At 43.7% G+C, this 15,844-nt stretch overlaps 1 protein-coding gene across 3 annotated transcripts in view; it reads right to left on the bottom strand.

Moving 5' to 3' along the window:
• Positions 1–15,844, bottom strand: part of LOC124121063 — a 172,986-nt gene that overhangs the window by 30,708 nt on the left and 126,434 nt on the right. For all 3 annotated transcript variants that reach the window (XM_048396524.1, XM_048396522.1, XM_048396523.1), the window contains exon 14: positions 4,290–4,462. In XM_048396524.1, coding sequence (XP_048252481.1) covers positions 4,290–4,462 — 173 coding nt within the window. The remainder of the gene's footprint in view (positions 1–4,289; positions 4,463–15,844) is intronic.

The following is a 15,844-nucleotide window of genomic DNA, read 5'->3' on the forward strand; positions in this document are numbered from 1 at the left end:
GCAATAACGCATCAGCCAGTATGTTTCAACATCTGGGGATGTGCTGAACTTTAAATTTAGGTTCCAGACGATCCATCAGATGGAAAAACCTGAATGTCTGTTGAAGCAGGCAGTGGGAGTGCGTTGTTCCCTGATTGCGCAGGCACCACACTACATATTGCGAGTTGGTCGGACTGTAGCTGATTCTGCCAATGGGATATGGCCAGAATTAACGCTTCCAACTCAAAGTTGTGTATGTGCCACTTTCGATGAGGGCCTGACTATAGCCCTGAGGCTGTCTGGCCTTGCAGGAGAGCACCCAACCCCTGAAGGGAGGTGTCTAAGAACAGGTGTAGACTCGGGGATAACCCAGATAAAGAGATTCCTAAGTGACTGTCATTCAACTTTACCGTCCACCACTTGAGGTAAGGTGTAAGTTGCCACGGTAGAGTGATAGCCTGGATCCTGACGCCTGATGTAAGGGTTGAGGAATTGTTAAATTGGGTGCAGTTGTAAGCGGCCTCTGCTGGTTAAGTACTGTGCCGAGGTGAGTAACCCTAGCAACACAATTGGCGAAGCGTGCGTGCTTGGTGTAGCGCAGGTGACAAGAGGCGTAGGATTTTGTGCCATCTGTCCCTCAGTACTGATAGGAGATACTGGTCAGTCTGGAACAGGCCTCCTATGAACTGGAGCCGATACGATGGAGTTAAATCCGACTTTGCCTCGTTGATCATCCATCCCAGTTGATACAGTAGCCGTCTGTTGAAATCCCGGTGGCGTACTAACATCTTCGTGTATTGATGACACAGGAATCAGTCGTCTATGTGTAGATACGCAGTTATTGGCTTCATTACTCGTGTAAATAGCCACAGCGCCACTGAAATGCCACTGCTTACTGGTAGTGAACTCCATTGAACTGGAACCTATGGAACAGGGGTCGGAGGGATGGATCGGTATATGCAGGTAGGCATCCTGCATGTTGAGACTGATCAAGGAATTGAACGCCTTTATGCCTTTAGTGAGACAGAAGTAAGGTAGACGCTTCAGGTAACGTTCATTGATCACAGAGATTGTGAATCATTATCATCTTGTCTGAGTCCTTCTTGGGTGCCAGGAAGATGTGAGAATAGATTGTAAGCTGGGGTGCTTACAATCTCTACAGCTCCCTTTACCAACAGTATGTCTATGTTGGCCTTTAATAGCAGATATTGCTTTCTTGGACAATACCAAGGAAGTGGAGCTGTGGTCAACGGTGGAAGTACATTTATGCCCAGATGATAACCGTGACATATTACGTTGAGAACGTAATCCTCCTTGAGGATGCTCCAGTTCTTCCAGAACCGATTCAATCTCCTGCCTATGGGGGTGTCGACAATTTGGACGGCTGGGGGCGGGAGTTCCCAGTAGTGACTGTCAAACACTTCAGTGTTTACCCCTCTTATCACCTCCCTGCCCTGGTATTAACTACGACGGGACTGATAAGAACCTTGAGTTTTTCCGCTGCCACGCCCTTTCCCACGAAAGGAATCCTGGTCCTGGCCTTCGTTGAGAGATGAGCATCTTCGCCTCTAGTTGCCTGACTTGCCGGCTTGCTGGGATAGACTATGAGAGACATGCTCTAAAGCCTTAAGCGTAACTGTCTCATCCCGAGCGTAACTGGAAACTTTGGCGTGCATGTCTGTGATCTGTTCAGAGAATTGGATGACCAGGGTTGCCTTTGCAGTCCTCTGATAGATCCTGCTTGATCACATGTGTTTATCATCATCTGTATGTCCTCATCCAAACTATGAGCTTGGTCTGCTACTGCAAATGCATGGATAGGAAACTTGGGTGGCGTAAATGACGGCGCAAGCGATAGCTTGGAGAAGTCTTCATCCAATGATCTAGTCATATCTGTCAGCATAGGGTCGGCTAGAATCGATGTAAGATGCGACCATATGGTGTCGTTTTTATCCACCCCCTTACCAGGTGAAAGCACTGATACGAGATCAGGTAAGTGCTAAGCCGAGATGTGTATTCCATTCTAACGAGGAATTGCCATTTTCTCCATTTGAAGAGTCTGAACAATCAGAACGGTGTTGACGTGTTCGCCTAGACGACGATCGTCTTCTGCACTGATGCGTAGCGCTTGCTCTGACAGAGGGCTTGGATGATCCGCCTGGTGATAGGGATTCATGAGTGATGTCCATGTACATGCAGGCGTACTAGCGCTGCCCAGCAATGAATGTGCTGTACCATGACTCACAATAGGCATACTGTAGACGTTAGCTGCCGGAGTAGGCGCTAAGCCTTGTGCCATAGTTGTAACTGACACAGGCGTCTGATACATAGGCATTGGTGAGGGCGCAGGATACAGGTGTGCCATAGGCTACCGCCACATGGACTGCATGAAGTTTTGCATCCAATTACTGTTCTGGAATGTTGACGCCTGAGCTTACATCTGCTGCTTTGGATAAGTTGTTGGAACAGCGCTAAGCTGAACATTGTACGCTGTAAGCCCGGGGCTGATGTCTTTGTAGAGGCGCTTGGGTAGTAGGTAGTTGCTGCGCTCGGTGCAGGTCCCTGAGACACAATGCTCATTGGTGCTAACTGGATCATGGCTTGCGCCTGAGCTACTCCCATATGAGAGTCATGAGACGCTGGCGCCGGTTTCGCAGATGTAGCAGAGTTGGATGTCTTAGATGGCTGAAAATTAGGATGATAACAGCTGCGTGGTAATGACAGAACCATGTCCATTGCTATCGAGCGATTGTGACATCTTTCTCGCCATGCGATGGGATTGCTGGAGAGAGCTTTAAACAAAATTTACATTTAGAGTTTGGCGTGCAAATCTGCGTGCAAGCTTAACGTGGATGAGGATCTTTGGACGATTTTTTTCCACGACAATTAGTACAACACGCAAGCATAAGTTACACAATTAAAGAATTGTTGATGAAACAGGACTGGAAATGAGCCAAATAATTTAACAATATTCTATCAGCAAAAAAGTTTTCACGAGTTGAAAGTGTATACAATATTGATTCACACAACTCAATGTAACAACAAAGCTACTAGTACTTAAACACACATGAATATGTTATACATAAGTAGCTGAGATTTGTAAACAATTTGACTACCTTGGCAGGAAATCAATTGTATCACAAATTCAAAATGGCGGACAACAACAAAAACTAGGCGTGAAAAAAGACACAAGTCTTATTACGCCTAAATAATCCACAACATGGTGAAAGGAATACATCATCCATCGCAAATCAATTTTAGAATTATAGCCAAAAACCGAAGGTCTCAATTAATTCAATTAGAAGAGCTCTGCTGGGACACGTTCTTGCAGTAGCGCAACAGGCAGTAATGTGAATAAGGTGACCTTACATGTCATCAAGGTCACATGACAGCAGCGATGGTCCATATAAAAGTGGGACTTGAAATCAACAACATCTTTATTTCTTCACCCAAAAACATCGTCTTTTTGTTGTCATGGGGGCAATGTTCAAAATTGAATCAGGTTTTTAGAGACACCATAGCTGTGATTATCCAGTTTCATAGGCAGTGTAGTTTCAGAGGAATCATCTCAAGTGGAGTATATATTACCCGGGTAGTCTGCACAGTTAAAGGTCGTAACACAGCTTCTCCTTTCCAGTATCCTTGAGGACTTTAGTACATTTTATTCATTATACATATCTGTTTAGCCAGGTTTCAATAGGAGTTTTACTTATAGCTGAATTTCACATTGGAGATAAAAAATGTTATAGTGTATATATAATGCCTACTTAAACTGAAAATGTTAATGGTGGACAAAGCAACAAAACACAAGCTCAAATCAACCTTCAGATCAGATGAGCTTAAAATCGGCTTAATAAAAATGTGCTGTTAGAGATATTGACTTCCTTCATCACCAGATTTAGCGGAGCTTGTGAAAGTTGGAGGTCACAGCATTGTTAAAAAGCAATTCTACCATGAATTTGGAAATTACTCGTTTCTGATTGGTCGATCAGAGGTATCAAATCACAATAACAACTCTGATTTTGCAATCTGTGCATTCAGTTCCAAATTCACTTCAGCGTGGTTTCATCTACAGGTAACCTAGCTCTACAACTGAAAACACAGTAAAAAATTTTCGTAAGTAAACAAAAAAACATAACATTTGTTTTGTGCACACTACCCGGTACATTGTAACTGCACATCCAAATTTTAAAGATATAAAGAAATAGTTGATGACATTTTCAACATGGCCACAGTGGAAAAGAACATGAACCTTCAGGTAAAAGATTCAGTGTTTGCTTCTTTGAGTTTAGTCACTGGAACAAACTCACCATTCCTGAGTGCTGTAATATACTGTGAGCAGTGTCCAGGTCATGACCACAGCTGCTGCAGGTGCTGCCCTTTTTGGTGCTGTTACTGTCCATGCTCACACTGTAGCAAACCAAGGAGCAGGTGGCTGGCATACAGAGGGGACACAGCACATGGGGGATTACTGCAGCTACCTCTGCAACACAACACATTATGGCTACAACTCACCACTTGGAGTAGCACATGGGGGAAAGAATGGTGGCTCCTGATTCCTCACAGTAACACATTGGAATAGTGTCTTCTGATGCCTCACAGTAACATATGGGAATAGTGTCTTCTGATGCCTCGAAGTAACATATGGGAATAGTGTCTTCTGATCCCTCACAATAACATATGGGGGAAGTGTGTCTTCTGATGCCTCACAGTAACATATGGGGGGTGGGGGGGTAGTTTGTCTTCTGATGCCTCACAGTAACATATGGGGGAAGTGTGTCTTCTGATGCCTCACAGTAATATATGGGGGTAGTGTGTCTTCTGATGCCTCACAGTAACATATGGGGGTAGTGTGTCTTCTGATGCCTCACAGTAACATATGGGGTAGTGTGTCTTCTGATGCCTCACAGTAACATATGGGGGAAGTGTGTCTTCTGATGCCTCACAGTAACATATGGGGGTAGTGTGTCTTCTGATGCCTCACAGTAACATAGGGGGGTAGTGTGTCTTCTGATGCCTCACAGTAACACATGGGGGTAGTGTGTCTTCTGATGCCTCACAGTAACATATGCGGGTAGTGTGTCTTCTGATGCCTCACAGTAACACATGGGGGTAGTGTGTCTTCTGATTCCTCACAGTAACATATGGGGGTAGTGTGTCTTCTGATGCCTCACAGTAACATATGGGGTAGTGTGTCTTCTGATGCCTCACAGTAACATATGGGGGTAGTGTGTCTTCTGATGCCTCACAGTAACATATGGGGTAGTGTGTCTTCTGATGCCTCACAGTAACATATGGGGGTAGTGTGTCTTCTGATGCCTCACAGTAACATATGGGGGTAGTGTGTCTTCTGATGCCTCACAGTAACATATGGAAATAGTGTCTTCTGATGCCTCACAGTAACATATTACGGTAGTATCTCTTCTGATGCCTCACAGTATTATCAGAGGTATAGTCCGGTTCCTCGGGGGTGGACACACTTATCAACTTACTGAGGAGATAATGGGAGATGTCAGAGGTATGGTACTGCTCCCCTGGGGTTCCCACACTTATGAACTTACTGAGGAGATAATGGGAGACATCAGAGGTATAGTACTGTTCCTCGAGTCTGCCACACTTATCAACTTACTGAGGAAATAATGGGAGAGGTCAGAGGTATGGTACTGCTCCTCTGGGGTTTCCACACTTATCAACTTACTGAGGAGATAATGGGAGATGTCAGAGGTACAGTACTGTTCTTCTAGGGTTCCCACACTTATCAACTTACTGAGGAGATAATGGGAGATGTCAGAGGTATAGTACTGTTCCTCAGGGGTTGTTACGCTTATCAACTTACTGAGGAGATAATGGGAGACGTCAGAGGTATAGTACTGTTCCTCGGGGGTTCCCACACTTATCAACTTACTGAGGATATAACTGGAGATGTCAGAGGTATAGTACTGTTCCTCGAGTTTGCCACACTTATCAAGTTACTGAGGAGATAATGGGAGACGTCAGAGGTAAAGTACTGTTCCTCGAGTTTGCCACACTTATCAAGTTACTGAGGAGATAATGGGAGACGTCAGAGGTATGGTACTGCTCCTCTGGGGTTGTCACACTTATCAAGTTACTGAGGAGATAATGGGAGACATCAGAGGTATAGTACTGTTCCTCAGGGGTTGTTACACTTATCAACTTACTGAGGAGATAATGGGAGATGTTAGAGGTATAGTACTGTTCCTCTGGGGTTGTAACACTTATGAAGTTACTGAGGACATAATGGGAGATGTTAGAGGTATAGTACTGTTCCTCTGGGGTTGACACTCTTATATAAACATTTCAGGCTGTCAGCATAAACCAAGAAATTTTTCTTTCAACTCTGTCTTTTTCACCAAAATAATATTCTAATAAGAGCCCCCTATTTCTAATTTTGAGAGCGCCCTGGGCGCTTATTACGTCGAATACGGTAATGGGAGACATCAGAGGTATAGTACTGTTCCTCAGGGGTTGTCACACTTATCAACTTATTGAGGAGATAATGGGAGATATAAGAGGTATGGTACTGCTCCTCTGGGTTGACACACTTATCAACTTATTGAGGAGATAATGGGAGACGTCAGAGGTATAGTACTGTTCTACTAGGGTTCCCACACTTATCAACTTACTAAGGAGATAATGGGTGACATCAGAGGTAAAGTACTGTTCCTCTGGGGTTGTCACACTTATCAACTTACTAAGGAGATAATGGGAGACGTCAGAGGTATGGTACTGTTCTTCTAGGGTTCCCACACTTATCATCTCACTGAGGAGATAATGGGAGATGTCAGAGGTATAGTACTGTTCCTCAGGGGTTGTTACGCTTATCAACTTACTGAGGAGATAATGGGAGACGTCAGAGGTATAGTACTGTTCCTCGGGGGTTCCCACACTTATCAACTTACTGAGGATATAACTGGAGATGTCAGAGGTATAGTACTGTTCCTCGAGTTTGCCACACTTATCAACTTACTGAGGAGATAATGGGAGACGTATGAGGTACAGTACTGTTCCTCGAGTTTGCCACACTTATCAAGTTACTGAGGAGATAATGGGAGACGTCAGAGGTATAGTACTGTTCCTCAGGGGTTGTTACACTTATCAACTTACTGAGGAGATAATGGGAGATGTCAGAGGTAAAGTACTGTTCTTCTAGGATTCCCACACTTATCAACTTATTGAGGAGATACCATATTCGACGTAATAAGCGCCCTGCTCTAATAAGCGCCCACGGCGATATTTGCTAATATATTGGCTAGTGAACAATACCAATTAACACCCCTTCCGATTGATCAATGTACACAACACTTATTTATTCGTGTATAATACGTACTAGTGTGTTATATGCACCCTTAATTATGGGCATTTAAATTCTGGAAAAATGTATCTCTCGTATATAAACATTTCAGGCTGTCAGCATAAACCAAGAAAATTTTCTTTCAACTCTGTCTTTTTCACCAAAATAATATTCTAATAAGAGCCCCCTATTTCTAATTTTGAGAGCGCCCTGGGCGCTTATTACGTCGAATACGGTAATGAGAGACATCAGAGGTATAGTACTGTTCCTCAGGGGTTGTCACACTTATCAACTTACTGAGGAGATAATGGGAGACGTATGAGGTATAGTACTGTTCTTATAGGATTCCCACACTTATCAACTTATTGAGGAGATAATGGGAGATATAAGAGGTATGGTACTGCTCCTCTGGGTTGACACACTTATCAACTTACTGAGGAGATAATGGGAGACGTCAGAGGTATAGTACTGTTCTTCTAGGGTTCCCACACTTATCAACTTACTAAGGAGATAATGGGAGACATCAGAGGTATGGTACTGCTCCTCTGGGTTGACACACTTATCAACTTACTGAGGAGATAATGGGAGACGTCAGAGGTATAGTACTGTTCCTCGGGGGTTCCCACACTTATCAACTTACTGAGGATATAACTGGAGATGTCAGAGGTATAGTACTGTTCCTCTGGGGTTGTCACACTTATGAAGTTACTGAGGACATAATGGGAGATGTTAGAGGTATAGTACTGTTCCTCTGGGGTTGTCACTCTTATATAAACATTTCAGGCTGTCAGCATAAACCAAGAAATTTTTCTTTCAACTCTGTCTTTTTCACCAAAATAATATTCTAATAAGAGCCCCCTATTTCTAATTTTGAGAGCACCCTGGGCGCTTATTACGTCGAGGGTAATGGGAGACATCAGAGGTATAGTACTGTTCCTCAAGGGTTGTCACACTTATCAACTTACTGAGGAGATAATGGGAGACGTCAGAGGTATAGTACTGTTCTTCTAGGATTCCCACACTTATCAACTTATTGAGGAGATAATGGGAGATATAAGAGGTATGGTACTGCTCCTCTGGGTTGACACACTTATCAACTTACTAAGGAGATAATGGGAGACGTCTGAGGTATGGTACTGCTCCTCTGGGGTTGTCACACCTATCAACTTACTGAGGAGATAATGGGAGACATCAGAGGTATGGTACTGCTCCTCTGGGTTGACACACTTATCAACTTATTGAGGAGATAATGGGAGACGTCAGAGGTATAGTATTGCTCCTCTGGGGTTGCCACACTTATCAACTTCCTGAGGAGATAATGGGAGACGTCAGAGGTATAGTACTGTTCTACTAGGGTTCCCACACTTATCAGCTTACTGAGGAGATAATGGGAGACGTCAGAGGTAAAGTACTGCTCCTCTGGGTTGACACACTTATCAACTTCCTGAGGAGATAATGGGAGACGTCAGAGGTATAGTACTGTTCTTCTAGGGTTCCCACACTTATAAACTTACTGAGGAGATAATAGGTGACATCAGAGGTAAAGTACTGCTCCTCTGGGGTTGTCACACTTATCAACTTACTAAGGAGATAATGGGAGACGTCAGAGGTATGGTACTGCTCCTCTGGGTTGACACACTTATCAACTTATTGAGGAGATAATGGGAGACGTCAGAGGTATAATACTGTTCCTCAGGGGTTGTTACACTTATCAACTTACTGAGGAGATAATGGGAGACATCAGAGGTATAGTACTGTTCCTCTGGGGTTCCCACACTTATCAACTTACTGAGGAGATAATGGAAGATGTCACAGGTAAAGTACTGCTCCTAGAGTTTGCCACACTTATCAACTTACTAAGGAGATAATGGGAGACGTCAGAGGTATAGTACTGCTCCTCTGAGGTTGCCACACTTATCAACTTACTGAGGAGATAATGGGAGACATCAGAGGTATAGTACTGTTCCTCTGGGGTTCCCACACTGATCAACTTACTGAGGAGATAATGGAAGATGTCACAGGTAAAGTACTGCTCCTAGAGTTTGCCACAATCATCAAGTTACTGAGGAGATAATGGGAGACGTCAGAGGTATAGTACTGCTCCTCTGAGGTTGCCACACTTATCAACTTACTGAGGAGATTTTTGGAGAGATATGAGGTATAGTACTGTTCTTCCAGGATTCCCACACTTATCAACTTACTAAGGAGATAATGGGAGACATCAGAGGTATGGTACTGCTCCTCTGGGTTGACACACTTATCAAGTTACTGAGGAGATAATGGGAGACGTCAGAGGTATAGTACTGTTCTTCTAGGGTTCCCACACTTATCTACTTACCGAGGAGATAATGGGTGACATCAGAGGTAAAGTACTGTTCCTCAGGGGATGTCACACTTATCAACTTACTGAGGAGATAATGGGAGACATCAGAGGTATAGTACTGCTCCTCTGGGGTTGCCACACTTATCAACTTACTGAGGAGATAATCGGAGACATCAGAGGTATAGTACTGTTCCTCTGGGGTTCCCACACTTATCAACTTACTGAGGAGATAATGGGAGACATCAGAGGTAAAGTACTGTTCCTAGAGTTTGCCACAATTATCAAGTTACTGAGGAGATAATGGGACATGTCAGAGGTATAGTACTGTTCTTCTAGGGTTCCCACACTTATCAACTTACTGAGGAGATAATGGGTGACATCAGAGGTGAAGTACTGCTCCTCTGGGGTTGTCACACTTATCAACTTACTAAGGAGATAATGGGATACGTCAGAGGTATGGTACTGCTCCTCTGGGTTGACACACTTATCAACTTATTGAGGAGATAATGGGAGACGTCAGAGGTATAGTACTGTTCCTCAGGGGTTGTTACACTTATCAACTTACTGAGGAGATAATGGGAGACATCAGAGGTATAGTACTGTTCCTCTGGGGTTCCCACACTTATCAACTTACTGAGGAGATAATGGAAGATGTCACAGGTAAAGTACTGCTCCTAGAGTTTGCCACAATTATCAAGTTACTGAGGAGATAATGGGAGACGTCAGAGGTATAGTACTGCTCCTCTGAGGTTGCCACACTTATCAACTTACTGAGGAGATAATGGGAGACATATGAGGTATAGTACTGTTCTTCCAGGATTCCAACACTTATCAACTTACTAAGGAGATAATGGGAGACATCAGAGGTATGGTACTGCTCCTCTGGCTTGACACACTTATCAACTTACTGAGGAGATAATGGGAGACATCAGAGGTATAGTGCTGTTCCTCTGGGGTTCCCACACTTATCAACTTACTGAGGAGATAATGGAAGATGTCACAGGTAAAGTACTGCTCCTAGAGTTTGCCACAATTATCAAGTTACTGAGGAGATAATGGGAGACGTCAGAGGTATAGTACTGCTCCTCTGAGGTTGCCACACTTATCAACTTACTGAGGAGATAATGGGAGACATATGAGGTATAGTACTGTTCTTCCAGGATTCCCACACTTATCAACTTACTAAGGAGATAATGGGAGACATCAGAGGTATGGTACTGCTCCTCTGGGTTGACACACTTATCAAGTTACTGAGGAGATAATGGGAGACGTCAGAGGTATAGTACTGTTCTTCTAGGGTTCCCACACTTATCAACTTACTGAGGAGATAATGGGAGACATCAGAGGTAAAGTAATGCTCCTAGAGTTTGCCACAATTATCAAGTTACTGAGGAGATAATGGGAGATGTCAGAGGTATAGTACTGCTCCTCTGAGGTTGCCACACTTATCAACTTACTAAGGAGATAATGGGAGACGTCAGAGGTATGGTACTGCTCCTCTGGGGTTGTCACACCTATCAACTTACTGAGGAGATAATGGGAGACATCAGAGGTATAGTACTGTTCCTCGGGGGTTCCCACACTTATTAACTTACTGAAGAGATAATGGGAGACGTCAGAGGTATAGAACTGCTCCTCTGGGGTTGTCACACTTATCAATTTACTGAGGAGATAATCGGAGACGTCAGAGGTATAGTACTGTTCCTCAGGGGTTGTTACACTTATCAACTTACTGAGGAGATAATGGGAGACATCAGAGGTATAGTACTGTTCCTCGGGGTTCCCACACTTATCAACTTACTGAGGATATAACTGGAGATGTCAGAGGTATAGTACTGTTCCTCGAGTTTGCCACACTTATCAAGTTACTGAGGAGATAATGGGATACGTCAGAGGTAAAGTACTGTTCCTCGAGTTTGCCACACTTATCAAGTTACTGAGGACATAATGGGAGATGTTAGAGGTATAGTACTGTTCCTCTGGGGTTGTCACACTTATGAAGTTACTGAGGACATAATAAGAGATGTTAGAGGTATTGTACTGTTCCTCTGGGGTTGTCACTCTTATATAAACATTTCAGGCTGTCAGCATAAACCAAGACATTTTTCTTTCAACTCTGTCTTTTTCACCAAAATAATATTCTAATAAGAGCCCCCTATTTCTAATTTTGAGAGCGCCCTGGGCGCTTATTGCGTCGAATACGGTAATGGGAGACATCAGAGGTATAGTACTGTTCCTCAGGGGTTGTCACACTTATCAACTTACTGAGGAGATAATGGGAGACGTCAGAGGTATAGTACTGTTCTTCTAGGGTTCCCACACTTATCAACTTACTGAGGAGATAATGGGTGACATCAGAGGTAAAGTACTGTTCCTCAGGGGTTGTCACACTTATCAACTTACTAAGGAGATAATGGGAGACATCAGAGGTATGGTACTGCTCCTCTGGGTTGACACACTTATCAACTTATTGAGGAGATAATGGGAGACGTCTGAGGTATGGTACTGCTCCTCTAGGGTTGTCACACCTATCAAGTTACTGAGGAGATAATCGGTGGTATTAGAGGTAAAGTACTGTTCCTCAGGGGTTGTCACACTTATCAACTTACTAAGGAGATAATGGGAGACAACAGAGGTATAGAACTGCTCCTCTGGGGTTGTCACACTTATCAATTTACTGAGGAGATAATCGGAGACATCAGAGGTATAGTACTGTTCCTCAGGGGTTGTCACACTTATCAACTTACTGAGGAGATAATGGGAGACGTCAGAGGTATAGTACTGCTCCTCTGGGGTTGCCACACTTATCAACTTACTGAGGAGATAATCGGAGACGTCAGAGGTATAGTACTGTTCCTCAGGGGTTGTTACACTTATCAACTTACTGAGGAGATAATGGGAGATGTCAGAGGTATAGTACTGTTCCTCGGGGTTCCCACACTTATCAACTTACTGAGGAGATAATGGGAGACGTCAGAGGTGTAGAACTGCTCCTCTGGGGTTGTCACACTTATCAACTTACTGAGGATATAACTGGAGATGTCAGAGGTATAGTACTGTTCGTCGAGTTTGGCACACTTATCAAGTTACTGAGGAGATAATGGGAGACGTCAGAGGTATAGTACTGCTCCTCTAGGGTTGTCACACCTATCAACTTACTGAGGAGATAATCGGTGGTATTAGAGGTAAAGTACTGTTCCTCAGGGGTTGTCACACTTATCAACTTACTAAGGAGATAATGGGAGACAACAGAGGTATAGAACTGCTCCTCTGGGGTTGTCACACTTATCAACTTACTGAGGAGATAATGGGAGACGTCAGAGGTATAGTACTGCTCCTCTGGGGTTGCCACACTTATCAACTTACTGAGGAGATAATCGGAGACGTCAGAGGTATAGTACTGTTCCTCAGGGGTTGTTACACTTATCAACTTACTGAGGAGATAATGGGAGACGTCAGAGGTATAGTACTGTTCCTCGAGTTTGCCACACTTATCAACTTACTGAGGAGATAATGGGAGACGTCAGAGGTATAGTACTGTTCCTCGGGGTTCCCACACTTATCAACTTACTGAGGATATAACTGGAGATGTCAGAGGTATAGTACTGTTCGTCGAGTTTGCCACACTTATCAAGTTACTGAGGAGATAATGGGATACGTCAGAGGTAAAGTACTGTTCCTCGAGTTTGCCACACTAACAAGTTACTGAGGACATAATGGGAGATGTTAGAGGTATAGTACTGTTCCTCTGGGGTTGTCACACTTATGAAGTTACTGAGGACATAATAAGAGATGTTAGAGGTATAGTAGTGTTCCTCTGGGGTTGTCACTCTTATATAAACATTTCAGGCTGTCAGCATAAACCAAGACATTTTTCTTTCAACTCTGTCTTTTTCACCAAAATAATATTCTAATAAGAGCCCCCTATTTCTAATTTTGAGAGCGCCCTGGGCGCTTATTGCGTCGAATACGGTAATGGGAGACATCAGAGGTAAAGTACTGTTCCTCAGGGGTTGTCACACTTATCAACTTACTGAGGAGATAATGGGAGACGTCAGAGGTATAGTACTGTTCTTCTAGGGTTCCCACACTTATCAACTTACTGAGGAGATAATGGGTGACATCAGAGGTAAAGTACTGTTCCTCAGGGGTTGTCACACTTATCAACTTACTAAGGAGATAATGGGAGACATCAGAGGTATGGTACTGCTCCTCTGGGTTGACACACTTATCAACTTACTAAGGAGATAATGGGAGACGTCTGAGGTATGGTACTGCTCCTCTAGGGTTGTCACACCTATCAACTTACTGAGGAGATAATCGGTGGTATTAGAGGTAAAGTACTGTTCCTCAGGGGTTGTCACACTTATCAACTTACTAAGGAGATAATGGGAGACAACAGAGGTATGGTACTGCTCCTCTGGGTTGACACACTTATCAACGTACTAAGGAGATAATGGGAGACATCAGAGGTATGGTACTGCTCCTCTGGGTTGACACACTTATCAACTTACTGAGGAGATAATGGGAGACATCAGAGGTATAGTACTGTTCCACTGGGGTTCCCACACTTATCAACTTACTGAGGAGATAATGGGAGACGTCAGAGGTAAAGTACTGCTCCTAGAGTTTGCCACAATTATCAAGTTACAAAGGAGATAATGGGAGACGTCAGAGGTATAGTACTGTTCCTCAGGGGTTGTTACACTTATCAACTTACTGAGGAGATAATGGGAGACATCAGAGGTATAGTACTGTTCCTCTGGGGTTCCCACACTTATCAACTTACTGAGGAGATAATGGAAGATGTCACAGGTAAAGTACTGCTCCTAGAGTTTGCCACAATTATCAAGTTACTGAGGAGATAATGGGAGACGTCAGAGGTATAGTACTGCTCCTCTGAGGTTGCCACACTTATCAACTTACTGAGGAGATAATGGGAGACATATGAGGTATAGTACTGTTCTTCCAGGATTCCCACACTTATCAACTTACTAAGGAGATAATGGAAGACATCAGAGGTATGGTACTGCTCCTCTGGGTTGACACACTTATCAAGTTACTGAGGAGATAATGGGAGACGTCAGAGGTATAGTACTGTTCTTCTAGGGTTCCCACACTTATCAACTTACTGAGGAGATAATGGGTGACATCAGAGGTAAAGTACTGTTCCTCAGGGGATGTCACACTTATCAACTTACTGAGGAGATAATGGGAGACATCAGAGGTATAGTACTGCTCCTCTGGGGTTGCCACACTTATCAACTTACTGAGGAGATAATGGGAGACATCAGAGGTATAGTACTGTTCCTCTGGGGTTCCAACACTTATCAACTTACTGAGGAGATAATGGGAGACATCAGAGGTAAAGTACTGCTCCTAGAGTTTGCCACAATTATCAAGTTACTGAGGAGATAATGGGAGACGTCAGAGGTATAGTACTGCTCCTCTGAGATTGCCACACTTATCAACTTACTGAGGAGATAATGGGAGACGTCAGAGGTATGGTACTGCTCCTCTGGGGTTGTCACACCTATCAACTTACTGAGGAGATAATGGGAGACATCAGAGGTATAGTACTGTTCCTCGGGGGTTCCCACACTTATTAACTTACTGAAGAGATAATGGGAGACGTCAGAGGTGTAGAACTGCTCCTCTGGGGTTGTCACACTTATCAACTTACTGAGGAGATAATGGGAGATGTCAGAGGTATAGTACTGTTCCTCGGGGGTTGCTACACTTATCAACTTACTGAGGAGATAATGGGAGACGTTAGAGGTATAGTACTGTTCCTCTAGGACTCCCACACTTATCAACTTACTGAGGAGATAATGGGAGACGTCAGAGGTATAGTACTGCTCCTCTGAGGTTGCCACACTTATCAACTTACTGAGGAGATAATGGGAGACATATGAGGTATAGTACTGTTCTTCCAGGATTCCCACACTTATCAACTTACTAAGGAGATAATGGAAGACATCAGAGGTATGGTACTGCTCCTCTGAGTTGACACACTTATCAACTTACTGAGGAGATAATGGGAGACATCAGAGGTATAGTGCTGTTCCTCTGGGGTTCCCACACTTATCAACTTACTGAGGAGATAATGGAAGATGTCACAGGTAAAGTACTGCTCCTAGAGTTTGCCACAATTATCAAGTTACTGAGGAGATAATGGGAGACGTCAGAGGAATAGTACTGCTCCTCTGAGGTTGCCACACTTATCAACT

Source organism: Haliotis rufescens, unplaced genomic scaffold, assembly GCF_023055435.1.
Source record: "Haliotis rufescens isolate VD_foot unplaced genomic scaffold, xgHalRufe1.0.p SCAF_1, whole genome shotgun sequence".
NCBI classification, from domain to species: domain Eukaryota; kingdom Metazoa; phylum Mollusca; class Gastropoda; order Lepetellida; family Haliotidae; genus Haliotis; species Haliotis rufescens.